At 39.2% G+C, this 27442-nt stretch overlaps 1 protein-coding gene across 2 annotated transcripts; it reads left to right on the top strand.

The window, feature by feature from the left end:
* Positions 1–16: 16 nt before the first annotated feature.
* AFG3L2 (AFG3 like matrix AAA peptidase subunit 2) lies at positions 17–26344 on the top strand. 2 transcript variants are annotated; one of them, XM_080378097.1, is made up of 17 exons: positions 17–210; positions 4763–4862; positions 5329–5397; positions 6829–6944; positions 7911–8063; positions 10247–10321; positions 11857–11978; positions 14201–14474; positions 15044–15181; positions 18348–18501; positions 19015–19122; positions 19297–19422; positions 20465–20575; positions 21206–21321; positions 22273–22473; positions 24081–24275; positions 25343–26344. In XM_080378097.1, exons 1-17 carry the CDS (start codon positions 88–90, stop codon positions 25583–25585), a joined length of 2424 nt encoding a protein of 807 aa, XP_080234223.1. In that variant the 5' UTR covers positions 17–87; the 3' UTR covers positions 25586–26344. The 2 variants fall into 2 exon arrangements, with proteins under 2 accessions (XP_080234223.1, XP_080234222.1); XM_080378096.1 differs by having other exon boundaries at positions 18–210; positions 11854–11978.
* Positions 26345–27442: the final 1098 nt, after the last annotated feature.

Genomic DNA, 27442 nt, shown 5'->3' with positions numbered 1-27442 from the left:
TCGCGGGGGGGGTGTGGGCTGACGGCGGCGCGGGGCAGTGGACGCGGTGGGCCGTGGACGCGGTGGGCCGAAGCTGCCGCTTTTGCCATGGCGCACCGGTACCTGCTGCTGACGCGGGGCAGCTGCCGGCGCCGGGGCCTCCCCGGGGTCCTGCTGCAACAGCTGCTCTGCGGAAGGGGCTTGCTGGGGGCGAGGCCCTGCCTGGCGCAGGTGAGGAGCCGGGCGTAGGCCCTGCCGGCCGCTCCCCCGGCGGTTGGCCGCTGACACGGGGAGAGGGGGGCGAGGGAGGGTCTCTGCTGCCGTGCTGACGCGCGGGGCCGCCCCGCCGCTGCCCGTGGCTCCAGGCCGGGGAAAGGCGCCCCGCTGCCCGGGGTCGAGGACCCCTCGCTGCTCCCTGCGGCCTTCCCCGGCTCGTTCTTATCCCCGTCGGCGGAGGCGGCCCCACGGGTGCCCGCCCTCCCGGGGAGCGAGCGCCGGCGGATGGGCGCGAGTGCGGCGCCTCCCGGGCTGGCCGCGGCAGCCGGGCGCCGTGCGGGAGCCCCGCGGGCACTGCGGGCTTCTTCGGCTGTGCCGGCACCCGATAGCCGCTGCTGCACCCCTCCGGTGTTGCCGGGTTCCCAGCCGGTTTGCAGGTGCCGGTTGCTCAGAAGCACCTCCGCTGCATTTCCAGGGTGACGGCCGGGGCAGGGCGGCCGTGGCGGCCGCAGACGGCGGCGGGGCTGTGGCCTGAGCGAGTGGTTTGGGAGTTTGGGTTGTCAGTGAGCGCAACGGTAACGTGCCGAGAAAGGGAAGGCGAGTGGTCGGTTGTTTGGATTCTGGGCTTGCACGGTGCATTAGCGGTATGGATATGAACCTAATATTCTAGTATTAACTCATAAATCATGACGGCTGGGTATTCATTCTTAGTAAAATGGTTTAGACCAGCGGTCCTCAAACTTTTTAACCAGGGGGCCGGCACACGGATGCAGTGGCAGGCAGCCATCTGCGGCTGCTTGGTTTCCCCCCGCAACCCCCGGAGGGGTTCTGTAAGTACCGGGGGCCGGATTGAGGACCCTGGGGGGCCGTATCCAGCCCACGCGTGGGCTGTAGTTTGAGGACCGCTGGTTTAGACTGTCAGCTGTATGATGAGATGTGTATTACCTTTGTTGTCAACCCCAATATATCGGAGGTGTGACAGACGTACACTATTGCTTGGGGAAAGGGAATTGTTTAATTCTTGCATCTCTCAATTGCATCATTTTTCTGTAGTTTTTGTGGTGAAGAATTGCGCCTTTGTAGGTATGACAGTGATCACTAGGATAGTGATAATTGTGAGATGAATACTTTTTAAGAATGCTAGTAACTTAGTCCTGAGTATAAACATGTGTTTTGGTTTCAATGATTAATTTGTAGTTTTGTTTGGTCAGAGATGAACATCATGACAACAATAACTAAAACACTGTCAGAAGTGCCGCTAATCTGTCATGAAGCTAATTCTCATTTCTGTCAAAATTTAAGCAGGTCTTATTTGAAATGCAATGTAGGAATTATGAAGGGAACTTTGTATTCATTGTAGCGTGGGGTGTGTGTGTATAAGAAGCAAAACAAGGACCTTTGCTTCCATAAAAGCCTCTCTATTTTTTTCTTAAAAAAACACACACCTATGTGAGTAACTTGCATTTAGATTTCTTTATCGGCTTTCTGTCCTCAACCCCCAGCATGCTCTTACTTAGTATTTTGGTGAGTGCTAGATAATTAAGACTTCTGGCTTCCTCTTATTTTGTTTTGTTTGGAACTTCTTTATGGATAAACCCGTGAACTTGTAACTTTCTGGAATTAATGCATTCTTGGTCTTTTGCTTACACAATTAAGTAAGTGGATTTTCTGTTCTTGCCTTGTGTAGCCTCAGGTCTTAAAAATGGATTATGGTTACAAAGTTTTTGTAAAGTCAGTAGTTCTGCTTATTTAAAATCATCTGTTATATTTAATATTGGAATCATGGTGAACGTGCTTCCTCTGTATTACAGATCCTGGGTTTATGCTACACTCTGGAGTAGTAACAGTTTCTGTGTTACTTTAACTGCAAAACTGACCTTTGTGTACTTTGCTTATCCTGAACTTGTATTTAAAAAGAAGAAGTCTTGATTTTTAGGAAGCTGTCACAAGGTTTGCCTGAAAAAATAAAAAACTAGATAGGTTTTTTGCTTTATGTGCTGTGACGGTTCTTTCATCTCTGACAGAGAGAAGCTGGACAGAGTTTCTTGGTAGCTAACCCAAACCAGCATCCAGCAAAAATGTGCTTTGTTTGCTTTTCCCTCTGCTTAGGCAGTGGGTGTGCTAAAGCTTGCTGTGTCATTCCCATTGCCAGCTAACCTAGGGACAGGCCCTGTATCGGGATCAATATGATCAGTTTTCATGCTGGGGACTTAGAGTCCAAAAAATAAAAAACCTAACCCCAAGCAGTTGTTATCAGTGTAGTATGGTTCTAATAACTTCTGCATTTGTGGAATGCTATGGTGAAAAGAAGCTGTGTGTTTCAGTAGATTGACTCACCTAGATCTGTCGGCAGCATAAAAGCACACCTCCCAGCCTCAGGCAGGTGATTTATTGAGCCATGAAGTCAGTTCTTGTTTCTCATAAAGCAACTTTAAAACACTCAGCATTCTGCATGTTAACTTGACAAGTGACTGTCTTTATTCATGGATCTGTAGAGACAATCCAGCAACAAACCAGTTGCGTTATTCAGGTCTGCCGCAAAGCTCTATCTGCTTACCCTTCTCTCTGTTCTTCTCTGCCCTGCCCTTCCCCAGCCCAATTAAACTATAACTTAGTTCTGTAATAAACCCATGCTGGTCTAGCTGAGCCAGGCGATTGGATTTGGCTTACTTAAACTTTTATTTTAAATGTGAGCAGTTGCTTTATTTCAGTTGGAGCAAAGGTTTTTCAATATGCTTGCCCTTTAAAAATAAAAAAGGTAATCTGAGCTTGCAGAATAATTAACTCCCAAACTTCTTGGTGTTTTAGGAGACCTGTGACGTAAAAGAGAAGCCGGTGTTACTGGATGTGTCTTTGAGCTTTATATGTTGATGCAGCGTTCATTACCTGTTTGTATTTAAATTACAGATGGGTTGTTGGTCTATGGCAAGCTCTTCTTGTTTTATTGCCCACATAAATGCATCCCACTTGTCTTAAAAGCTGTTTCTAGGAGCACAGATGCAGTTGCTGGCGTTGGAAGTCAGCATACTGGACCTAGTAGCTATTCTCCAGGTTAACTGCTCTCCAGATTCTGCACTGCATATACTTTTTCATGATTGGTAAAATATATTCTTGGATTTTCAGTATCAGGCTTTGCTTATAGACATGCAGTGGCACAAAATAATGGCTTTATTGAGCAGCCTAATAATTCTCAGCTCGGTCTATAGCAAAAGCAAGCAAGGATGTTTTGGTATTCCTCTTGGTTCCAGCAGGTGGAACTAGATGCTTGCTCAGAATAAGTGTAATGTATTTCATCATTTGATAAGGCCTGAAAGGTGAAGCCCAGACAGAAGGCTTCAGGAGAGTTAGCATACAGTTACTGATATGTCAACATTCCTAGGGTAGTCTTAGCATGTAATCTAGTATCCTAAAGGTTTGTGTAATATGCAAAAATAGGTTTTGTCTACAACCACTATAACGAAATTGCTATCAAGATGCTAACGTTGAGCTTTCTTTCACAGATAACAGTCCTAGATGCATGTTTGCTGTCTTGCATTGATACCTGGAGTTGTGTTTCCAGGGCCTGTTGTTTTCTGGTTTTTAGTTGTTTGGGGTGGTTTAGTTTTTTAACTATTTATCTGGCTCTTAAGGTAAATAGCTTCTACTCAAAATGAACAGAAGGAGATGGAGTGCCACTATGGAGCAAAAGGGAATGGAGGCAGAGAGTCAGTCAGTCAGTGGGGAAATCTTGGTTTTCTGGTTTTTTTTCTTAGAAGCACTGGGAGAGCTTAGGAAGGGGATAAGTTGGGATTTTATCTAAAGTATATCCTTCTCAAAGAAAGGGGGTTTGATTTCTCTGTAATAAAATTGCACGATACCAAGAGTTTTCTTAAGGGTTAATCTTATTTATATTTCCTTCATTGCATTTAAATGGCAAATAAAAGTAAACAACTAGCCTTAGAACAAGGTTCGATAGACTTGGCTTTGTTGTATTTTTTAACTGGATCTCTACCTATGTAGGGGTTTAGGTCTCCTCCTCTGTGTTGGTTTCTTAGCTGGATGTAAGCATTATCTGCTATATCGCTTTCTTTTGGATTCAAGCAGACCTTTCATATTCAGAAGTTAAAGGTTCTTAACTATTTGGAAAAAGTTGCAGTTCTTTAATAAAACATAATTCAGTACTGTGTGGATCATGCTTATACAATCACAGTGTTGCACTCAAGTGTCATTCAGCTGGTATTATGAAATATTTCCCATAGGTTCGGTGCATAGGTATTTAATGCTCATAGCTTGTAGTGTTTCCTGCTTGATTTTTCTATTTTAATAAAGAATGTTATGTTGGTATGTAAAATGAAACTCTGTTCTTGACAAATAGAATAAAAACTTCCTTACTGTAGAAATTACTCATTTGATTGAGACTTCCTTTTCCGTTGTTGTGTTATGCTCCGGTCCACAACAGTTACTATGAAGTCTGTTGTAAAGTTCCTGCTGTAAGGTAACTTCTAACTTGTTTCAGTTCAGGAGTGAGAGAGCCTGAAGATTTTTGTGGTACCTTCATGTTGTCTTATCTTTGTTTTTCATCTTTCAGCTCTGTGAAAAAGTTACCAGTGGCGTTTCTACTGACAGAAGTACTGTCTTGGCAAGTGTAATTGCAGCTTGCAGAAGGCTTTTCTCTCAACCTCCCAAAGGTGATTATAACTTTGATCAGTGAAGCGAAGCAGACTGTGTACTCCTTGCTGAGGACTGCAATTGTGTGCCATTTAGCTCTGTTGTCTGTGGGGATGTAAGTTGTTGTACTAACCAGCCATTAATATTGAAGTGGAACATTGTTTTATGGGATCTTTAGGCACTATTAAAGAACGGCTGTGGTTTGCTCAGCTTCAGGCTGTGCAGTGCAGTTTTCTGTTGAACTAAGTCTTTCTGGTTTAAAGGATGCCTTTACTTCAGGTTATTAAATACATTTGGTATTTTCTTGTCAACAGTAGTAGATTTATTTATGGAAACCTGGTAGAGCTCTTCGGCAAAACCAGTTTTGCAGTCTGTGTGTTGCTAGCTGCTGTGCTGTTGTATATGTTCAGTTTGTGACTACTGAAGTGTAACGACAGAATTGTAAACTAAAAAACAATTATGAGCTCTTTAACTTTTTCTTAATAGGATTTGAAAAATATTTTCCCAATGGGAAGAAAGCTAATGGAACTAAAAGTACAGCTGGAGAAACAAAAGGTACAAAAAGCTGCTTGGTTTCAGTTCTCTTTTGTGGAATGTGTATTCATTAAACTAGATTTTGGCATAACATTGTGGGTTTGTTTTTCAGGGAAGATGTTTCTGTACCAGATTAGTTCAAAATCGCAAATTCATAGCTTTTTGTTGTGTTATTTTGCTTTCTATCATGTGCATCTTCTGGAATAACATTTTCTCTTGAGCTTCTGTTGGTATGCTGTCCTTAAATTCTTGTTTTAGTATTTCTTATCGGTTGACATTAGGCGTGCATTCAGGAATTCTCTGTTTATAGTTCTCAGCTTTTCCTATAGCAAGCTAAAATACGCATTTTGTTATGTGGAATAACCAAGCTGTCATTCTAGTTGAGGATCCAGAATGCACTTTTCAGCCAGAATCAACCATGGAGTCTGCTGCTTGAAAGAGGAGTTAGTAGTGGCAGTGCTGGGAGGGGTGGGAATCCGGAAATTATTAGCAAATAACAGCCACTCTGTTGTATCAGAAATCTATATGACACATCATCCAAGGAGAAGGAGGGGCAGCATCCCTGTGAGTCTCTTATGAGAGCAGTAATAGGAGCAGCCATTCTCCTTTCACTAGGTCTTGAATGATAAAATGTAGTGTCATACCTGGATACCCGAACTACCAAGCTCTTGAAAGAGGCAGGGTTGGAAGGAGTGTTCGTTCGTGTTGTGCTCTGTCTTGCCCTTGAGTATGTTGACAAATGACATTATGCTACACCATGCAGGCATCTTGTGAGTTGGATGAATAGAAGAATGTTTAAGATGAACTCCTCAGCTGTAGTTGGCTGTTGCTATGCTGTGCTTGTCTCTAGAACATTAAGAAGGGATGACAACCTGTGATATTGATAAACCCTGAGCTTTGAGTGCCATAGTGTGACTGGAGGGGTGAATTATGGGAGAAGGAAATGTTACTTAGAGCTTATGGATTTTTTAAAAAACCAAAACACACACACATCCCCCAAAACACCTCTGTGTGTGTGTGCACATACACCTCCTAACCAACAAAAAGCCCCACCAATCCCACCTTCCCAACCCCCAATAAAATGCTTAGAATAATCTTGCGTGTCTTGGATCAATGCAGCAGAAATAAGTTTCATGTGGTCTCCACAACAGGATTCTCTTTATATTTGGGACATTTTTCAGTTCTTGATGCCCAAATATCATCTGTTACATAATTAACATAATTAACTCTATTCTGGTCATACCTGCATGAGATAGTTGTGTCTCTGTCAGTTAATGTACTATATATCTGTTTTTCTATGGAAAATGCAGTTTCTCATATCTTTTAATTATTGTAGCGTTGCAAATGAGTTCATTTTTCAGAACAAATCTTTAATTTTAGATCTAATAAAAATTAGCATAAGATTGGTGTAAGATGCAAAGATTTTGGGTTTTTTTGTTTTATTTCTGTTAGAAGCAAAGCAAGCTAGCGCCCGACAGCCTAGTGGGACTAGTAGCGGAGGAGGTGGCGGTGGTGGAAAAAAAGGTGGCAAGAAAGAAGAAACTAACTGGTGGACCAGATTACAGAAGGTGTGGATTTTAAAATATGTTTCTTTATGGTAGTAACTGTTACAGAATCATAGAACAGCCCAGGTTGCAAGGGACCTCAAAAGATCATCTAACTTGTCTTGTCCCCATAAAGTAACCTTGCATGGTTTTTGCTTTTTAGGGCTATGTTCTGATTGCCTAAGTGCCCTTTAAGCCTCCTGTGCCTAGTATTTCATAGTAACTGGCTCTAGGTGGCTCCCAACTCAGTGCCTTTCGTAAACAACTGTTTTCTATGTACCTTCAGAGGCATCCAGCTCTGGTTCAGGAAGATTAATGGCATTTTAAGTTATACGAATATGGTTACTAGTAGTTAGTATTCTTATAGTGGAACCTCAGACCTCTAAAGGCTTCGTATTTTGTTTCAGAATGTCAATTTGTAAAACTTGCTGACAACGGTGCTAGTTAAATGTAGTTTACTGTTAGCCATTCTGACCTTAATGGAATACTTATGTAAGTTTCATTTTGAAATTTGTATTTACTTATAGCACAAAGGTGATAGCACCTGGCAGTTCAAGAATAGAAAGAATATTTTTCTGGGTTTACTTGGTGTGCATTTTTTTCCTTCTTCCTGGGTTTTTCCTATTAGTTTTTTCCTTTATTTTTGCCAGTCTTGCATGTAGTGCTGGAGGGCAGTCAAAATTGTTTTGGAATGAAGGGAGAAAGCTCATATAACAGATAGCAAAACTTTTTAAAAAAAGTTCATAGATCAAAACTCCTCAATTCTTACTTGTGAAACACTTGAATATTTTCTATTAATGCTGTAATTCCTCAGTTACATCTGAAATTACTGAAGCATGTTCATACAACAAAATACTGCTTCATTTGACATGTTTTAACCTTGAAGGCAGGGAATAGAATCCAGAAATAGATGCTAGAACCTGTTCTATGTTTACTGTGTTACATAATCTAAAACTTTCTTTCCCCCCCCCCCTCCCCTCCATTTCCTAGGGTGACATTCCATGGGATGTCAGGGAGTTTCGGATGTATGTAGTGGGAAGTTCTTTTTTCTGGACAATGGTGGTATATTACTTCTTCTTCAGGGTCCCTGGGAGAGAAATCACCTGGAAAGACTTTGTCAATAACTACCTTTCTAAAGGAGTGGTGAGTAGTGAGGGGAATCAAAATGAAAAATCAGTGCACTGAAGATGCTTGTTTCTGTCTCCCTGCTTATGCTTGTATTCGTGTATCTGTGGAGTGAGAACTGGTTTGAGTAACTTTTGAAGGAGAAAGGGATTTGCTTCATCTTAATCAGTTCCTTGATCTAATGTTCTGGGTGGCTGTGTGAAGATTTATGTCATTTCAAGAGATGAAACGGAACAAGCAGCTCAGGATGGAGCTTCTTTTTGTATAGCTCATGTAGATGTTTGAAGGGACAGTGTAACCACAGTTTTTCAGGATATGGTTTTATAGTACAGGTAAGCTGACCTAATGATTTAAGCAGGCATGCCAGCTGCCTTTAGAAGAAACTTACACCTAACTTTAAGCACTTCCATGACCCCACCGCCCTGAAGAAGATGATAAAGTTTTCTGCATGTTTCTTGCCTTAAATGGGTTCCTCAGCAAATCTGAGGAGCAGCAGTGTGAACAGAAATGTGGGGTTGGGGAATGGAAGAATTCCTTCAAGGACAGTAAATTGACATAACTGTGTTTTAAAATAGCCTCCTTTAAATGTTTTCTCCTCTTCTTCTGTTCTCCTTACCTGGAGCCACTACTGGAGCAATCAATTTTATCACTGATGTCCTATCTCCCTGTAGAACTTGGCAACTTTCCAGACTTGGAGTAATAGGTTGGTGATGCCCTGAAGTTCAGGAGATCCAAGTGTCTTACACAGGCCTCTTCCACTTCAGGAGCCACTAGTTCTTGGCTCTGTTACCTCCCTGTTCATAGTCTTGCCTGCAGGTTAGGAAAACATCGGCTTGCTTCCTCCTTTGGGTTTCAGACCTGAGATTTTGTGTTAACAGCATGCTTCCCACCTCTCTGTTACTTGAACGGGTTGTTTCTTACCTTTCTTTGCCTTGTGGATCTATGCAGAGCTGCTCCATATGCTTTTCCGCTTTTGCCTAGACTGTGTCTTACAGTCCTGTTCTTAATTGACAGTTATGTGTACATAGTGTGAAAAAACCTTACTGATTATATTTGTTGTGAAGCAGTAAGACACTAACTCAGTCAAAAGGTTAGTTTAGCTGTTACAGTGAACAAAGCCTGAAGTCTTGTTGCAGAAAGGCATTATGAAAGTGGGTTGTTGCACAAAACCAAGTCTCTTGGGTCTTTGTAATATGTATTCTGGATATTCAGATAAGCTAAATATGTAGCTATCAAATGGTGTTGGTTGCTGTGGTGGTGGCCAGTTAATGGGGAGCATTACTGGAGTGAGGTGCTTTTCAAAACAGAGATGTTCAGGTAGTTTTGCATGAAGTCAGGCTAGATCTATGGTTGCTTCTTAGCTCATGGTGTGCAGCAATTATGTCAGAAATGGCCACATGTAATGAGTTCAGGGAAACAACCTTACCAAGCCTGTGTACAACTCGGGCCCAACTTGTAGAGCCTTAGGTAGTTTATTTAAAGACACTGAAACAAGTTATTTTATGGAAAGAAGAAAAAATGGAAAGAAACTCTAATTCTCTTCTGAAGAGACCCAGTCAAATTCAAGAAACTAACCATTTGAGGAGACTTCTATCAAAAATACCCCAAAAACTTAATAGTATGTATCTGCAATCCTGCAGCTCAAGTCTTGATTTTAGTTTACATGGTATCTGTTACCTCAACTAAATTCTTCTTTATCTAATTGATGTTACTGTGTTTTATGTGGTAGCACGGGAAGTCTTTTATATTTGGGAAAACAATTGTAAGAACAGTTAAGATTTCCCTCATTTTGTTCACTTTGGTCTGTTTTGGAAGCTGCAGTAAGAGTTTGAAGAGATGTGATCTGTTGCTTTTGGTGTTTGACCATTGAAATAGTTGAGTATTGTTTAACTATTTCACTGTACCTGTGATTTGAGCTGAGGTGTGCACTGGGTTTTTTCTTGAAGGGTATGAGGTTATCCTTTCAATCTAGATTCTAATGTGCCAATATTCCTTGCTTACTGATTACATACATGATGCCTCATGCCATTCCTAATGTCAAACTGTAGATTGTGGAACCATCCTGATCTACAACATTATTCTTATTCTCCTTACTGGAAAACAGAGTAGGTTTGTATTTGGTATATGTAGCTCTTGGCTGTGACAAAAGTGCAGTGACTATACTCTTAACGCATCACAAATTTTGTTCTTTCCTCCTACAGGTGGACAGACTTGAAGTGGTGAACAAGCGCTTTGTTAGAGTGATCTTTGTTTCAGGAAAATCCCCTCATGAATGGGTAAACACTTCTAATACATACATGTGAGACATTAGAAACAGCAAAGCAATCTTTTTATAAGTAAGGTTTGATGCATAAAACTTTGGTATGTAGCAAAAATCTTACTGTTACATTATCCTGTATTGTGTGGTTTTCACTTTTCTGTACCAATTGTTTTGCCACAGATATCTTTAAACTACGGCAAGTAGTTCGTTTCCAGCACTATGCTCTTAATACAGATAGGCAAACAGGAAGAGTGAGAAATTACTGAAGGTCCTGTATTTTAACTGCTGTTTTCCAGCTACTCAAGAAAACCCGAGAGTTAACTGTACATACTTTTGGATCTTTTCTCTTCCAGACTGCTTTTAGCCAGTTATTTGAGACAATCAAGATAAATGTTTAAATTTGTCTCTGTTTGATACTGTAGTCTCTAAAACCAAGCTGAGCGTTCTAATTCTTGAGAAAAGTACTTATTTCAGGGAGTTACTTTTCTAGCAGCACAGTGAGGAACAAACAGATGCAGGTGAAAGCTCTCCAAAGAATAATACTCAGTGGCAGGGACCTATTTTAAAAAACAAACAAAACCCATAAAACAACAACCACCAAAAAAGCTCGCCCAAACAACAACAACAAAAAAACCACCCCAAAACTTATATGTGGAAAATCTAGGAGAAGCATTAGAGAAACTTTACCAGGTTACCACTTCCTAGGTGGTGGAGTGGTATTTTGGTTTTTTTGGTGTTTTTTTTTTTTTTTTTTAGCTGACTTTCTGAAACAAGGTCTGCAAGTCCCTCTGGGGTACAGTGAAATCTGCAGCAATTACTTCATCAGTGGGCTTCAGTGTGACTTATTTATACACCTACTCTTTAGCCCACATACCACTAGTTGCCATAGTTTCTCAATCAGCTAATACTTAGGACTACTTATGTTTTTTTCCTTTTTCAGTGTTAGGGTAAGTAGGGGCAGGTCATGGTGCAAAAGGGGAGATGTTTTTGAAAAACTGAATCTTAGCACTGTTTGAAAGTAATGTCTGGATTTAAAGTAATGTCTGGATATTTTTGTGGTGTATGATATAAGTTCATGCTGTCTTTTGTGAAGACAGCTAACTTTAAAGCTAACATGGACTCCAAAAGTCAAGAATAGCCTTAATCAGAAAAGCTGAGACCTTCAAGTAAAACAGTAAGTTGTATGGCTGCTGTGTTTGCTTGTTCAGTGGCCTGTATTATTCTGACTGCATGGCATCCTTCTAAAGATGTGTTTACCTACTCCCCTTCTGTTTGTTCCTGGAGAAAATGCCAGGATTTCAAGCTATTTAAAGTGCTCCAAAACTATTTGGTGTATGGTCTCTGTAGAAGCAATGACAGATAGTGTGTTCAGGTTTGTAGGACTTATATTTATTGTGTGCATCTTACATCAGTTACACATTTACAAGACAACTTAAACGTGGTCCGAATCTATTCTGAGAATTGCTTGTGTATGTGTTAGAAGTTGGCTTGTAATGAAGCTGCAATAAGATAGGGCACTTTGTGGTGATCTCTGCTTTTTTTTTATAGCAGTACGTCTGGTTTAATATTGGTAGTGTGGACACTTTTGAACGGAATCTTGAATCTGTGCAGCAGGATCTGGGAATAGAAGTGGAGAACAGATTGCCTGTAGTCTACTCAACGGAGAGTGATGGGTAAGAAGTTGCTTTAAAAAAAGTCTGTTAAAAATGTCTACAGTAGGAAAATAGACTTGTAATACATGCACCTTATGCTTCACTAGGTGGCAGCATTATCGGAATAACAATCATCTTGGCTTTGTTTTTGAATGTAACAGGAGCTGTTCTGTACTCGCTCTGTGTAGAAATCCATATCCTCTTGCCCTAAATATAGCTGGTTATTACATAAATGTTTGTTTACAAGTTAGTCCTTCCTTCATTTAAGCCCTTCCTCCAAGTGACTTGTACTAGAGCAGGAGTCAGCCAGACAGTAGTAGAGTTCCAGGGATGGCACTCATGCAGACTTTTGAACAAACAAAATGTGTCATAGAACTACAGTATGTTGACTGAGATGTAACAGGCACTAATTTCTGCCCATAAATTCAGCAGAAGTCAAATTCTGTGGCCTTGCAAAAAGGCAAAAAATTGGTGGTTAAATAAATCACACTATCCTGCCTGTTAGCAGGAACTAAAGATGCATCATGCTTTTAATCTCTAATTGGCTAAGAAAAATAGTACTGATGTTGGATTTATGGCATTGTTGCTTCTCTAGTAGAGAATAATGGCTACAGTTCTAGATTTGTGTTCTTTGTAGTAGTCTTTTGTAGCTGAGATTTATTGACCTGGATTCTAGAGGACAGTAGAAATGCTTCTCCGATGTCGTTTTCCAAATGGCTTAGAAGGCAGATGTAATCTTGTATCCCAAGAACAGATTTCTTCATCCAAGTAAGCAGTTGTAAAACTACTTCTGCTGGGTGTCTGTGAAATAGGTTTTTCTACCATCAGAAAATTCAACTTTGCGTGTAGTAGTTCGTCTAACTAATGAAAAAGGTTAATTGGCTGCCTCTCTTGTGTTTTCATTCTTGATACTGTGGTATGTGTTTCAGTTTTTGGGGATGGAGGGGAAAGTTTTGTTTTTCTGCCATGTCTTTTTTCCAAGCTGCTGCTGCCTGGGTTTTTTGGTGGCAGCAGGAAGAAGTAGCCTTAACTCTGGACCATCCTGCAACTTGAGATAGAGGTTTTCTGTTCCCTGTTCTTCTACAAACTCTCTGCCTTGATTCTCTGTTTCTGTCTAACAGGGCATGCCTTTAAGGATGGTCTGTAAATAAACCTGCTGAGCCCTTGTTTAAACAAAGCTGGGGAAAAAAATAGAGGACAGGGCAACACAATGCTTGTGCGAAGAGGCTGCATGTCAGCCTGAGGCTTCTCACAACAGAGTGGGAAAAGTATGTTAGTTCCTATGCCACCTTGAACCTCGTGCAAATCTCTTACTTGCTGAACCCCTTTCTGACCGGTCTCTGGCCTTTTCCTCCTCAGTGTCTGTTCTTCATATAATACGTTGCCTGTAACTTCTTGCTCTGCCCAAGAAATGCCACAGGAAGCAGAAGAGAGTAGCAGAGGATAGGGGAAAATCCTTTTTATCTTCATTCCAGATGTGCAGAATATCAGTAAAGCCTGGAAATCCTGTGCTTGCTTACAGTAGTGCTTCTTTTCAGCATTTTGTTTTTGTCGAGTGCTGACAGAACCTCTTGTGAGCTGTTTGTTCCCTGAAGGTCTTGGCACAGATTTTCCTGAGCTGTGCTGAGATGCTATGATAATGAGGACTGCGTTACTACTAGTGTTCTTGGCTTGTACAGAGCTGTGCTAGAAAGCTGGAAAACAACAAAAAACCCATTCTGTAGCCTTGGGGAAGGTAAATAAAGACAATGAAAGAAGAAAATGTAAAAATTTAAAGACCTAAAGGAAGAAGAGTGAGTATGTATTTTTGGAGAGAAGTTTCTGTTTGAAGTTGTAGATACATCAATTATATGCTTCCTGATGCAGCTCATTTGGGGAATATAACCATTTGCATAACTAGTCCCATGGACTGTGAAGGGAACAGGAAATGAGCTACTTCTGTATACTAGGTAACGCAGTTTTCCTCTGTAAAACTAGTAATTGTCACTTGATGTGATATATGTTACTTGATGTAAACATTTGTCCTGGTTTCAGCTGGGATATAGTTAATTTTCTTCCTAGTAGCTGGTATAGTGCTGTGTTTTGGATTTAGGGTCATTAATGTTAAACCATGACAACATTACAAGTTAATAGTGTTAGTCATCAGTGTGTTCACTTATGATGGAACCAACATTTTATACATGTGCAGTAGTGGATTCCTGTAATATATGTGGTTTTCTGCTTTGTTTGGTTTTTCCCCACAGATCGTTTCTCCTGAGTTTGCTGCCTACAATCCTGATTATTGGTTCTTTACTGTACACATTAAGAAGAGGTCCTGCAGGCTTAGGTCGAGCAGGGCGTGGAATGGGTGGACTTTTCAGTGTGGGTGAAACTACAGCCAAAGTCCTTAAGGATGAAATAGATGTTAAATTCAAAGATGTAGCTGGCTGTGAGGAGGCCAAATTAGAGATAATGGAGTTTGTTAATTTTCTGAAAAATCCCAAGCAATATGAGGATCTGGGAGCAAAAATTCCAAAGGTAAGGGAATGATGACTTAGCACGTGAAGTATTTATTCTTTTGGTAGAATACTAAGGTCTGAATTGTGCTAGGAATATTTACATGTGCAATGCGTTCCAGCTGCTTTCTTCTGACCGTCAGGAAAAAAAAAAAAAGGCATTAAGTGTCAACAGTGTAACTGTGGTGCCAGTTGCCTTGTGGAATACTTGATCTGTTCACATGGGTCAGAAATTATATGTAACGTGCATGTGTACCATTGTTCTTACATTTAATTGTGACAAAATTGCCTTTTGGCTGTGCTGTTGTGGGAGCCCACCAGGTGACACCTTTTTTTTTTTTTTTTTTGTGTCAGTCAGAGAAAACACTATTCCTATAAATCTAAGACAGCATGGCAATGTTGTATCTATTTTTTTCCCTTTTTCTGGTTTAAATAAGAGATTAATCTTCAGTTTTCCTTGCACGATTTTGGCTGTGGTAGAGGAAGAGCCAGTGGGCTCAACATCATAACATGTAGATCTTTTAAGCAAGATATTTCATAGGCTTATATTACGTTTTCTTCATGAGGAAAATACACTTGTTTCTCTTGCAGGGTGCAATTCTGACAGGTCCTCCAGGTACCGGGAAAACACTTCTAGCTAAAGCTACAGCTGGAGAAGCTAATGTACCATTTATTACAGTCAACGGCTCAGAGTTCTTAGAGATGTTTGTTGGTGTGGGTCCAGCTCGAGTAAGTTTTTGGCCTTGCTTTTATTGTTTCAGTATTGGTTGTTGAAAGGACATTTGTCGGTGTGGGGAGGCAAACAGTTTGATTACAGCTGAAGTTCTTTCATCTATGCAGATTACTTACAAGTGATGCCAGAAACGTGTCTAAACTCAAGAATCATAGACGCACCTTTCATAAAAAGAACGGATGTAGTTCAGTATCTGGTTGCAGGCCATTGGGACCCTAAGGGTTCACCTCTTTGCAGGAACTTAAGTAAACAGAACAGAGCTCTCCAAGCTTTCTCTGAAGTACATTTACTAGCTGGGTCAGAAATACGTAGCTCATTTGACTACTGGCATGGAAAAGTCTCCTGCTCTAAACCATTCCTATTTCTTTGAAGAACTTTTATTCTTTTTGTAGTTTGAGTCTTAGACATAAATAGTTGTCTAGGACACTCAAATTTGTGGTTGAAATAGGCTTCCAAGGGTCATGGAACTAATTGATTTTCTTTTTTTTTTTAGATCAGATGATTTAAATAACTAAATATGTCTGACATTATTTTTGTGCTTTTCTGCACTAACTCTCTGAAAATAGCTCATTAAAAACATACTAAGTGGTATAAACAAGTTATTGATAGTATTTTACAGGCAAGGCAGTTAACAAAAAAAGTTCTTCATGATGTCCAAATTTCTATGTGCCATTTCCACCAGCTCATACCTTTGCCAAACTCCAACCATCTTGTATTAAGCCTTAAAAAGTCTACTGCAAGGTGACACGGTTTTGGAAAACTGAAGATTTGTTTGCAACGGATGCTGTGAACAGACTTAAGGAAGTGTACTGTCATTTTTACTTCTGTTTAAAAACTAATTCCGCTAGCATGAAATGGAAATGCTTTAGTGTCTCAATTTGGATTTGAAATTTCACAGGGAATGGCTTTTCCCAGATACACATGTGGGTTTATGTCCTGTGAAAATTCACAGGAAAACTAATTTTGACTGGAGTTCTTTAAAGCCCTGAAAAACAGCAGTTTCTGAATTTGTTAGAGGTTGTCATATAAACTTTCCAAGACTTGGTCCTTAGTTTCATAGCTGTGTGTGCATATGCCTCTTGCAAGCCTAAGTCATCATCTTTTTGATGTTCTTTTATGGGACTTCCAGTAATATAGGTAGGAAAAGATAAGTGAAGCCAGGTAATTTTGGGTCTTCTGAAAAGTCAAAAGGGAAGGGGGGTGTGGGACACGCAGGTAGGCACAGGGCTTGGAACTGAGAAAATAACAGAAGTTGTTCAGAACGTTAAATGCAGAAGCTGGTTGAGAGTGGAGGCTTCAATGAGGATGCAGGGAGAGACAGGAAATGTGTAAGGAAGTTGGCAAAAGGGGCAGCTATGGAGGGGAGAGCGTATAGATGGAGAGTGGGGAAATAGATGCAGAAATGGGTAACAGGGTAAAAAAAAAAAACAGGGATGGTGACTGAAAAAAGTGACTGTTTGTAAGCCAGAGGGTGTGGAGATGGTGGTCATGCATGTACGATCAGTGGGAGTTGAAAAAGGGAGCATGCAGTGTAGGAGGGACTTTACTGAGAAAGGGTAAGAAACAAAACTCATCCGATCCTCTGGGAAAGTGTTATATACCCTGAAATAATAATGGTACACGAACTACATTGTTGTTAGTTGTCAATGCATACCTGAAACGCCCCATAGCAAAGTGACTTAACCTTTTGCTACTGCTCTATGTAGATGATTAGCAGCTTTTAATACCCAGTGAAATCTGTTGACATAACAGTTGCTGCTTTGGCTATGAATCGAAGTTTCAGCACAGTCAGTTTCTGATGCCTGTAGAAAACATGAGTGCATTAGTTTCATTTCCTGTGAATTTAGTAAATAAGATAGTCGTTAATGATGCTGAAGTGATTATTTGTAAATTGGGATGTGCTAGAATTAAAACTGCTTACATAGCCTTGGTTCCTTTGGTGGTTTTTTTAGTGTATATGCATTACAGTAATTTTTAGTTCTGTTCCTTCTGAAAAATAGTTTATTTCTGGATCTCTGTCTCTTTCTGGTCAAAAGATAGTTCACTTTAAGCATCTGACATGCTTTCCTTGTTTATTATGTATGTTAATGCTTTAGTCACGGCACACAAATCAGAGTGACTGTAGTAGTGTACTGTCTGAAGTTTGCATCTCTTCACAGCTGCTGTATACATTGTCATCAGAGAAGCCTTCTCTGTTTCCAGCTCTAACTTACAAATTAAAGCTCTGAGCTGCATATGATTCTCACTTGGGTCGAAATTCTTCCATAATGTTTCACTTCCTGTTTGCTCCAGTTAAGATTCCTCAGTTGGAGATCTGTTAACTCACTGAACTGGTTTTAATGAGGTCCTTCTGATATATTTGCAAGCAGGGTAACATTGTAATGTTGCATCTTAAAGGCAATCACATCGTGCTGTAACTTCTGTAGTAGAATTTAATAGGTAGTATCTTACTTAAAATCTAAAAGCCTAAAAACATTTTCAAGTGTTTGCTCATGTCTTGGCCATTTTTTCCCACAATTATAGAAGTTAATTTAACTTCTGAATAAATATCTGAAGTGAATTCAGTTTTCCTAGCCTGTGTAATGGAGAGACAGGGTGGCTAAGGGTCAATATTTATAACAGCATACTGTTAGAGTACAATGGTAAGCACTTGCAAGTAGGTGTTAAGCTCACTGTAGCTGCTGTATCCCCCTGTTCTAACTGCAGAAAACAGATTTGTATTTCCTTGGTATGAAGAGCGACTGTGGTAGCATGCCAGTTCACATTCCAGTTCTGCTTGTAATACTGTGCATTAAAGAAAAGCTTAAAAGAGAAATCTTGCTTTAAATCTTTGAAGTTTGGAGGCTCTGAACTTGAAGATATAACCACTTTTCCTGAATAACTGAAATACTTCTTAAAGCTGTTGTTTAATGATGTTCTTAATTTATGGCTTGAAAGGATTTGTGAGCCGATGGGCCTCTACACTTGTGATTCTTGCTGAGCAGCGGCTACAGTGTAACTTATCATTGCCTTGAGAGCTGCCTGGAGGCTTTGGAACACTGATTAACCACCATACTCAATTATAGTGATAGTGTTACTGATGCACCTCTTCCCTCTCCTACCCACTTACCAACCTGAACAATTGCAAACCGATCTGATACATACTCTTTTTCTCCTGTTAAGGTGAGAGACTTATTTGCCCTTGCTCGTAAAAATGCCCCATGCATTCTCTTCATTGATGAAATAGACGCAGTAGGAAGGAAGAGAGGAAGGGGCAACTTTGGAGGACAAAGTGAACAAGAGAACACACTTAATCAGCTTTTAGTAGAAATGGATGGTAAGTTTTCCATGTCTAAGATACGGTTTCTAGCTTAAACATAAATTGATTTTGTTTCTTTGCTTTCTAAAATGAAGAGTGGTGACTCATTTTGTTGCAGCTTGGTGTTTTGCTAAAATTTATTCAGAAAAAAGAACAATCGTTCTGTGTCTGATAACTGTCATAGTTGGATAGGCCAAAAAAATTCTTTGCATGAGACTAGTCTGTCTGTAAAAAATAGAGCTGGCCATGCTGGTTCTGCAATTTCCTGAGCAGTTAATCTATTATTGCGTTTTGAAGATAAAGCAGGATTTGATATAGTACTTCACAAAGCAGAGCCCAAAGCCATTTTTTTGCTTGTTATGAAAAGCTGGACAATGCTCTAATAAATGGAAGTATTTTCAGCTTTAAGACCATTTGTTTGAACTGTCATTTCTTATGTGGCCCTGTAAAGTGGACAGGTTTTTTATTTCTATTTTATTTTTTCATGGAAATTGTTTACACAGATTTTCTTTATTACATTTTTTTCAACAGGTTTTAATACAACCACAAATGTAGTAATTTTGGCAGGTACTAACAGACCAGATATTTTAGACCCTGCTCTAATGAGACCAGGACGCTTTGACAGGCAGATTTACATTGGTAAGTTTTGTCTGCATCGCTGTATACTTCTGCATTTGTAGAATACCACTGAGGTTACTGCAGATATTTACATATGTAAATTCTTTGCAGACATTCAATTAAAATAGATGTGTGTGTGTATATATATACATATGTGTGTGTGAAAAGTAAAAGCATGCTACTTTCATTTTAAAGGACCCCCAGATATAAAAGGAAGAGCATCTATTTTCAAAGTTCACCTTAGACCTCTGAAATTAGACACTGTCTTAAATAAAGATAACCTAGCAAGAAAACTTGCATCACTAACACCTGGTTTTTCTGGTAAGTGATTCCTAATGCTACTGTTCTTCTCCATTTACTATATAAGATGTAGATATTTTATTTCCCTACTACTTCTGGTTTTCTTGCACTTGATGTTCTGGATGGCACTCCTACTTGATTTTATTGTATTTACTGGTACAGCATGAAATTCTCTTAGCCTGTTTAAGCAAGTAGGAGACTTCTCTAAGTTTTGTCTGCCTCAATCAGGATGACATACCAGGCAGTTTTTTCTGTTGTCAGCAAAAGCAATCCAGAGAGTTTTGATTGCTATCACTTGTTTGTGTATTCTTCCTTTTAATGCATTTGTTGTGTTCTTTGAACACTACTAGAGAAGACCTGGGTTTTGTGTGCATATTCTGGAGCGGGATTTCTGTTTCCGCATGTAAAAACTTCTCCCTGGAAAATGTACTGTAACCATGTGTTGAATTAGGAACGGATGTGAGAACTTTGCTTACTGGCTTGTAATTTAATCCTTTCAAAATCCCAGCAGTTGAATTCCTCACTGCTTTCGTGGTCTATATAAAACTGGTTTTCTGAGGTCTGATTGTCAATGCTTCTGGCACCTACAGTGATGATGTTTAAACTAAGTTATCTCAATAACATTGCTACAAATAATGCTAATAAGAAGTGGGTGGCTTGAAACCAGTAATGTCAAAGGATATCCTCTAGAGATACATCAAGGTCTGAGCTATACTGGACCCATATATAGGAAATTTGCTATTTTTGCTAAATATGTACTAGTTTAAATATAGTCTGTTGCTGACAGAAAACTTAGTATGATATATCAAACAAGTACTTCACTGGTAACAAGCTGTTTGGTAGCTGTCTACCTGAGAAAAATCCTAAAGCCTGTAACCGTAGTATGTGTATTTAAATATCTATTAAAGAATTATGCTATGTCTAATGAATTATTTTAGAGCACATTACTCTTAATTTTCAACTCTGTAAGAATTACAGAAAAGTAATACTAAGGCTATCTTCAAGCTAGACTGAGAGAAAATTGTTGAAAATTTTCAGTAATTCATGCCTTGTCTGCTTTTAGGTGCTGATATTGCTAATGTTTGCAATGAAGCTGCTTTAATTGCTGCAAGGCATCTCTCAGATGCTATAAACCAAAAGCATTTTGAGCAAGCAATTGAAAGAGTTATTGGAGGTAGGTAAATCACGTCAATTGTTTCTCAAAACTTTTAATATGTCGAGCAACTTCCTTTTCATATATATGTGTGTGTGTATATATATATATATATTAAAAAAATTCTCCATACTTGGAGTCTTTCTCCTGTTCTTCAAGGCTGTATTTTTCTTTTCTGTCCTAAAGACAGCCCAGACTTAGAAAAGTGGTATCCTGTTTATGTTTCTGACTTCTGTAATGGAGAAAGGGGTACAGAAAGAAATTGCATCAGGATGCTTTTCTGATTTCTTCTAAATGGCAAGAGGAATAGCTGTTTGGATTTAGCAATGCTTCTAACTGCTGTTAGCCTGAAATAGTCTAGAACACTATTTTATTTTTTTAAAGTGCAGATGTTTTGTTTAATTGTTTGAATATTCTTAAGAGCTTATACTCTAAAACCAGAAAATCTAATCAAGGACAAGGTTACAGTAAAACCTGGAATATACAGATTTCTAAAACTTGCAAGTTTTGGGTTGATTCTTTTTTTAAACTTTTTCAGTAGATGTATACATGGCATCTAAGTATTGCTCACCATCTTTCTCAATGAGGTAAGGGATTTCAGTGGAGAAAGGTATGTCTGAAATTAGTAATAATCAAATTTATTTTATAAAGGTTTGGAAAAGAAAACTCAAGTACTGCAACCAGAGGAGAAAAAGACAGTAGCGTATCACGAGGCAGGGCATGCAGTTGCAGGATGGTTTTTGGAACATGCTGACCCACTCTTAAAGGTAAAGAAAACAAATTTGAACTAGTGATTTAACAGTAACATGGAGAGCATCTTTTCTCTTCCTTTTTTTTTTTTCTCTCCCTGAATGTTGAGAGTGTGTTGAAGTATGTAATCTCGCAAAAGGTACTGTAAGCATATAAACTTTTAAAGTGCTTTCTTGGTTCACTTCTAGCTTTCTTAATTGTTTCGAGTTAACTGTTAAAGGGTTTGTAGTATAAATGTTCTTGGAAAGGATCTTCCTATTGAGTCTGCTTGCCTTGATAGCTTTTTCCCTGAGGCTTTTAGTACAGATCCATGGCTTAACCTGATAAGATTAACTTATGCAGGTAGATGCCTCTTCAGGAATATAACTATAAAAATCATCATATAGAGGGCAATTTTAGTTTCAGTTTGCTTTTTTGATGCACAGCGTGACAAGCTGAAGATAAAGAAAAAAAGCACCCCGATCTCCCAAACTTGCTTTAACATTCATAATTTTGCTTGGCTGTGTTCATAATCTTGTGTGACTTTCAAGCTTAAAATTACTCTTGTGCAATTTACTGCTGGAAGGGCATTAATAAATGCAGAAACTCCTCCCAACTGTTCAGAATGCTGGAGATGGAGAAATGCTCTCTCTGTCTGTTACAGAATACTTTAAGCCCCTAATATATAACTCTGAAAATTGTGGGTTTTCATTAGAAAACTTAGAAAATACCATACAGTCTTTGGAAAAGGTATGTGGTCTTACCTTTCTTTTCCAGATATCCTAGTAGTTATTATATCAATTTAGAGCTAGCCAGGGCTTTTAAGGATAAATCACAATGAGGGAAAACTGTAAATGGAAACGTCTGAATTAAACCTCAAGGGTGAGTGTGGTGTAGATTGCCATGTTAAAAATTAAGTCAAACTGAAGAATGCTTTATGGTTTTTAACACTGTGTATGTAGTTCTAGCATTCTTGATTTTGATTGCAGGTATCTATTATCCCACGTGGTAAAGGACTGGGTTATGCTCAGTATTTACCCAAAGAACAGTATCTTTATACCAAAGAGCAGCTACTTGACAGAATGTGCATGACTCTGGGAGGACGTGTATCTGAGCAAATCTTCTTTGGAAGAATTACAACTGGTGCCCAAGATGACTTGAAAAAGGTGACCCAGAGTGCATATGCTCAGGTATGTGCTCAAGTGAGACTTTTTCTTACAGTTTTATCTACTATTTAACACTAATGTGGTGAAATAATGCAATTTGATCAGGTATGTCCCTCAAAAACCTATTTCAAAAAATATTGCATGAATAAACATTATGCTGCTGTTGTGTAGAGATGCGGAGGACTCCAGTATTTTGTTACAGTCTTACAACAGAAGTCTATGCATTAGGCTTTGATTACTGTCCTACATCTGCCCACAGGAACATGTATGCTTCAGATGGATTCAAATCCATGTGGAAATTGTATACTTTTAAAATGGAATTTAGTGCACAGATTTGATCAGCTGATCCTGCTTTTACAATTGCCCAGTTTGAAGACCTAATCTGGATTAATATGTGTAACTAAATCCAGAAAACCTTGTGTTTAAGTGCTATTTGCTGTCAGTTTACGCTGCTGAAATGGAGACATTCGTTTGTGTTTGTATCATATTAACCAGTGTAGATGAGTAATTTGAATTCTTATCAAGGTAATGACTCAGCTAAATGTAGCTATGTGCTACACAGGGGTGCATTATTCCACTTCCTGCATCAACACAAAAGATGGCATTTTATAAGACACAAGAGATAGTTTAGAGCATGCTTCTCTTCCCCTACACCACACTTACCCCTGTCCCCAAACCACACCCACTTGCTAGTCTCTGGTGTGCTTCTTGCTGCCCCAGTCTGTCAGTACATGTGCGATTAAGTCTTGTTAATGTTGTGGGATCTTCAGTCACTTTTGTTCAATTTTAAAATAAAAACAAAATTTCACATTAACCAGACATACTGTCTCCAGAGAGAACTGGAAGCTTAAATAAAAGTATTGAACTTAAGAATTCTTAAGGAAGCAGATTAAGATGCTTGGTTGTAATGCTGAGATCTCTTTGAATTCTGAATATTCTTTCATACCGGTGTTGATCTTGCAAGACCAAGCAGAGAAGCACTGCTTTAGTAACCATCAAACTGATAGTAGCCATGGAGAGAATAAATAAATAGTAGTTGGAACTTGGTTCTGCCTCTGCTGGAGTAAAATGCAACTTGAAACAGCCACACATGAACAACTAGAGGAGTCAATATTCAGTGAGTCAAGCAAGATAAGAATCATTGTCACCTTTGTAGGGGAGTGTATTGGGATGAAGTATAGCATATGATAGGATAAAAATCTTCAAGATCCTTTACTTTAATGCTTGGGTCAATTTATCCATATGGAAGAGTGGAATATGCTAGACTTGGGATGCATTTTGAATTGGAAAAAAGCTTTTATTTCTGGGAAAGGGAAAGAGGTTTACTGCTTAGTGAAGGGTGAAAAGTTTTTCTGTAATATCTTAGTATTTCAAGCGCAAAGCATTATGTACATCACAAGTAACCACCTTTTAAATGCTGGTATTTTTGTTCTTCAATTTAATAGTTAAAAAGTGAAAGTAAACTAAGGTACTTTAGGTAGACTGAGTTCTCAGGGGAGAGTTGGTTTTACAGGAGAAGACTGGGTCATAAACAAAACTGAAAGAAAGTAGTTTTGCTACTGTATTTTACATCAGCATACCCTAAAAATCTTACTTTCTCTCCTTTGTTTGAATTTTCCTTTTTTCTTCAGATTGTTCAGTTTGGTATGAATGAAAAAGTAGGACAGATTTCCTTTGATCTGCCTCGTCAAGGAGACATGGTATTAGAGAAACCTTACAGTGAGGCAACTGCCAGACTGATAGATGAAGAAGTGCGGTCACTAATTAATATTGCTTATGACAGGACCTTAAGTCTTCTGACTGAGAAGAAAGCAGAAGTGGAGAAGGTGAGCATTACAGTATTTTTAGTCACCAAGTTCCAGCTGGCAAGCCAGAATCTGAATTGAACGGAATAGATTAAAAACAGTGCCTATGTCAGTATATGAGGAAGTTTGCTCAAAAACTGTTCAATGTCATCTTAAGAGTGTGTCACGAGACTTAAGTAAAAAGAAATCTCCTTTTGTGTTGGAACACCTCTAAGGTTCTCATGAACATGGTCTAACGTCCTTCCCCCTTTATGTGGAAAATACTAATTTGGAAAGTTGGAACAAAGAGTCTGCCTACTAAAGCAGGCTCTAGTAGATGTAATAGACTAGTATTAAAAAAATCTAAACATGAAATACTAGGACTCCAATTCATTAGGCTAAAAGAAGCTCTCTAAGAAGAGAAGTAGATATAACTTTCCTTCTCTGGATTCCTTTTGAATGTCAAATAAAAATATCTTTCTACCACTGTCCTTCCCTGCTCCCTGGCTACTTGTGATCTGCCTCACTGCAGCAGAGACTTACCCTTGTACATATTCTCTTCCTCTGTGCTAGAAGGCCTGATACAGAAAAAGGATAATTTTCTAGGATAGGCATCTGATAAGTTTCCTGACAAGATGATGAGTTTGTATGGATTCTGTAAATGACAGTGTAGTAGGTCACCATCCCAAAAAAGATCACTGAATATGGTTTGTGCTGATCAATGTGCTCAGTGACCCAAGAAAGTTACTGCACAAGTGTAGTTTTTGTATTGTAAGCATTGGTATTTTATGGTGCTCTTTAGCTTGTAACACAGCAACAGCCCTGTCAAACCATCTGGTTTGATGGGAAGGGAATGCTTGTTTTCATCTATGGCTTCGTGTCTTGCATCAAGAGCATTTTGGCCACAGTGAAAGACCGCTGTTCTGAAGCAACAGTAACAGCAGTAGTGGCACATAGGGAGGGCGCTTTGCCAAACCTTTAAAGTAGGATTTAAAAAAAAATATTGTATTTTTGCTATCTAGATGCTCACAGGAGAGCAAAATCATGTATTAAGTGAACTCTGAGCAACCTGTTTGAATTTGTTGTGACATAAGTTACTGCTATTGCAGGTTGCCTTACGACTACTGGAGAAAGAAGTGCTTGATAAAAGTGATATGCTAGACCTGCTTGGCCCGAGACCATTTGCAGAGAAGTCTACTTATGAGGAATTTGTTGAAGGCACAGGAAGTTTGGATGAGGATACTTCACTACCAGAAGGCCTTAAAGACTGGAACAAAGAGCGTGAAAAAGAGAAAGAAGAGACAACAGATGAACAGGTTGCTAGGCAGATCAGAGGAGGGATGCCATTTTAACTGCAAAGTGTGTGGTGAAGTTGACTTGCACTCTGGAAGAGAAACAAACTCACCTGGTTTGTACTTCAAATAAAAAAAAATATTTATTCAACCAAACTGTATTAGGGATGGGTGGAAGAGTGATCTCTTGTGATAAGGATATTCAGCTCCCAATTTACATATGTGATATCATCAGTTCACTGGTAAAAGATGATCATCTTTCATTTGTCAACTGAAGAAACATACGTTGGATTTGAGCTGCAGTGGAATGCCAGAACCGAGCCTCTCAAACTTTGAAACACTTCAGATTCATGCATAAACTTTGTGGCACTAGTCTCTTTTTTTAAAAAAAATGTACGTAAGCTTACAAAAATTAGAGGTTTTCTGATTATTCATCTAAAGTATACCTGTATGTGACCTGTTTCCAGAAAAAAACGCACAAAGTGCATTGTTGAATGCTTAGCCAAAAGTCTGGTCTTAAAAATTACTAGCTTTGCAAAACTATTGGCTCTTTCATCTGACGCTTTTCCCCTCCACTCTTCATTTTGATTTCTGGGAGGAGTTTTATCTACAGAGAACTTCCATGTAAGTTGACAGTGAAACTGGACACCCACTTAAGTATCTTAAAATGTACTCATGGTTCAGTGTCTTTAAGACTGAAACTCAGTTTGGCTCCTGCAGTTTCTTAGTTTTTTTACAGAGTTCTGTAAGATATTGAATGTATGAATGTGTTGTGTAAATACAGTTTGAGTCAATAAAATCAGTACTTTTCTGAACAAAGCTTGTCCTGCTTTTGGCTAGTTTCCTGGTATAGAATTCAGACCAATACAAAAATTTCTCTTAAGTGTAAGATTTTGTTAAATTAGGGTAGCAAGGTTGTGCTCAGAAATACCAAAGCCAGCAGCCAGCTCCGAAGGTGCGAAGTCAGATTGTCAGTTTTATATTGGTTTGCCTAACCTTAAGCTTCCCCCATGCCACCCTCACCCCTGCTTAGTTGAATACAGTTGTTGTAGTATAGTAATCTGCTTCTGCTTGTCTGCTGCATGCTAAGGATTTATTATTTGGAGAATTCAGCTGTTCCAAAATTAACTGTCTCCCTGTCCCTGAAGAAGAGAGGGAAGCATGGTTGGGGAGTGGGGTGGTGGTGAAGTAGGGAAGGAGAATCAACCAAGCTTCTTTGCTGGACAAGAAATCCTTCAAGACTTATGACTGAGAGGGCAGGTTAAGGGTATAACTAGTGATTGATTCTATTTCTATGTTGTAACATACTAGAAAGAGTAGGAAGACAAAAGAAAAAGTTGTCTCTGAAAGATCAGACACAACCTGTTTGTTTTAATTACTTGAAGCTGTTATCGGAAATTATTTTTGCAGATTTTCTTTTCTTTGTGATGTAGCTGTTGCCATCTGTGATGTTGCCTAGATTTAGAGTGAAGAACAAGGGAAACAGAGCAGTATAGCAATTTAGGGCTTATTTGGCAGGCATTGTTAAACAATACTTCTGTGTATCCCTATTATAGGATTTGTTGTAGAATAGATGATGTCTAAGAAAGCCTCCTAAAAACCCCTAATCTTCAGTTCCTTTTACTATTTGAGTCGGTTTAGAATAGTTTATTATAACTTGTTTTATAAAACTTGTATCTTGCACACTTGGTGAAGTAGTGACTGATTCCTGTGCACATACTCTAGTGCTGTACCTCACATGTATTCTATATTAATGCCTTGTTAGTTGTATTCTGCCCTATTTAGCTGAACACTTAGTGTTTGGAATAGGCACTTTGTAGCCAGTGCCGAGGTCTAAATGTGTTAATGTCACAAAGGTCAGAATTGTGCATTTCCTCATTCTTTAAAAAAAACAAAGAAACCAAACCACCCCCCAAA

This window comes from Falco punctatus, assembly GCF_963210335.1.
Source record: "Falco punctatus genome assembly, chromosome: 3".
Taxonomy (NCBI): domain Eukaryota; kingdom Metazoa; phylum Chordata; class Aves; order Falconiformes; family Falconidae; genus Falco; species Falco punctatus.
This window is presented reverse-complemented; position numbering and strand designations above follow the sequence as displayed.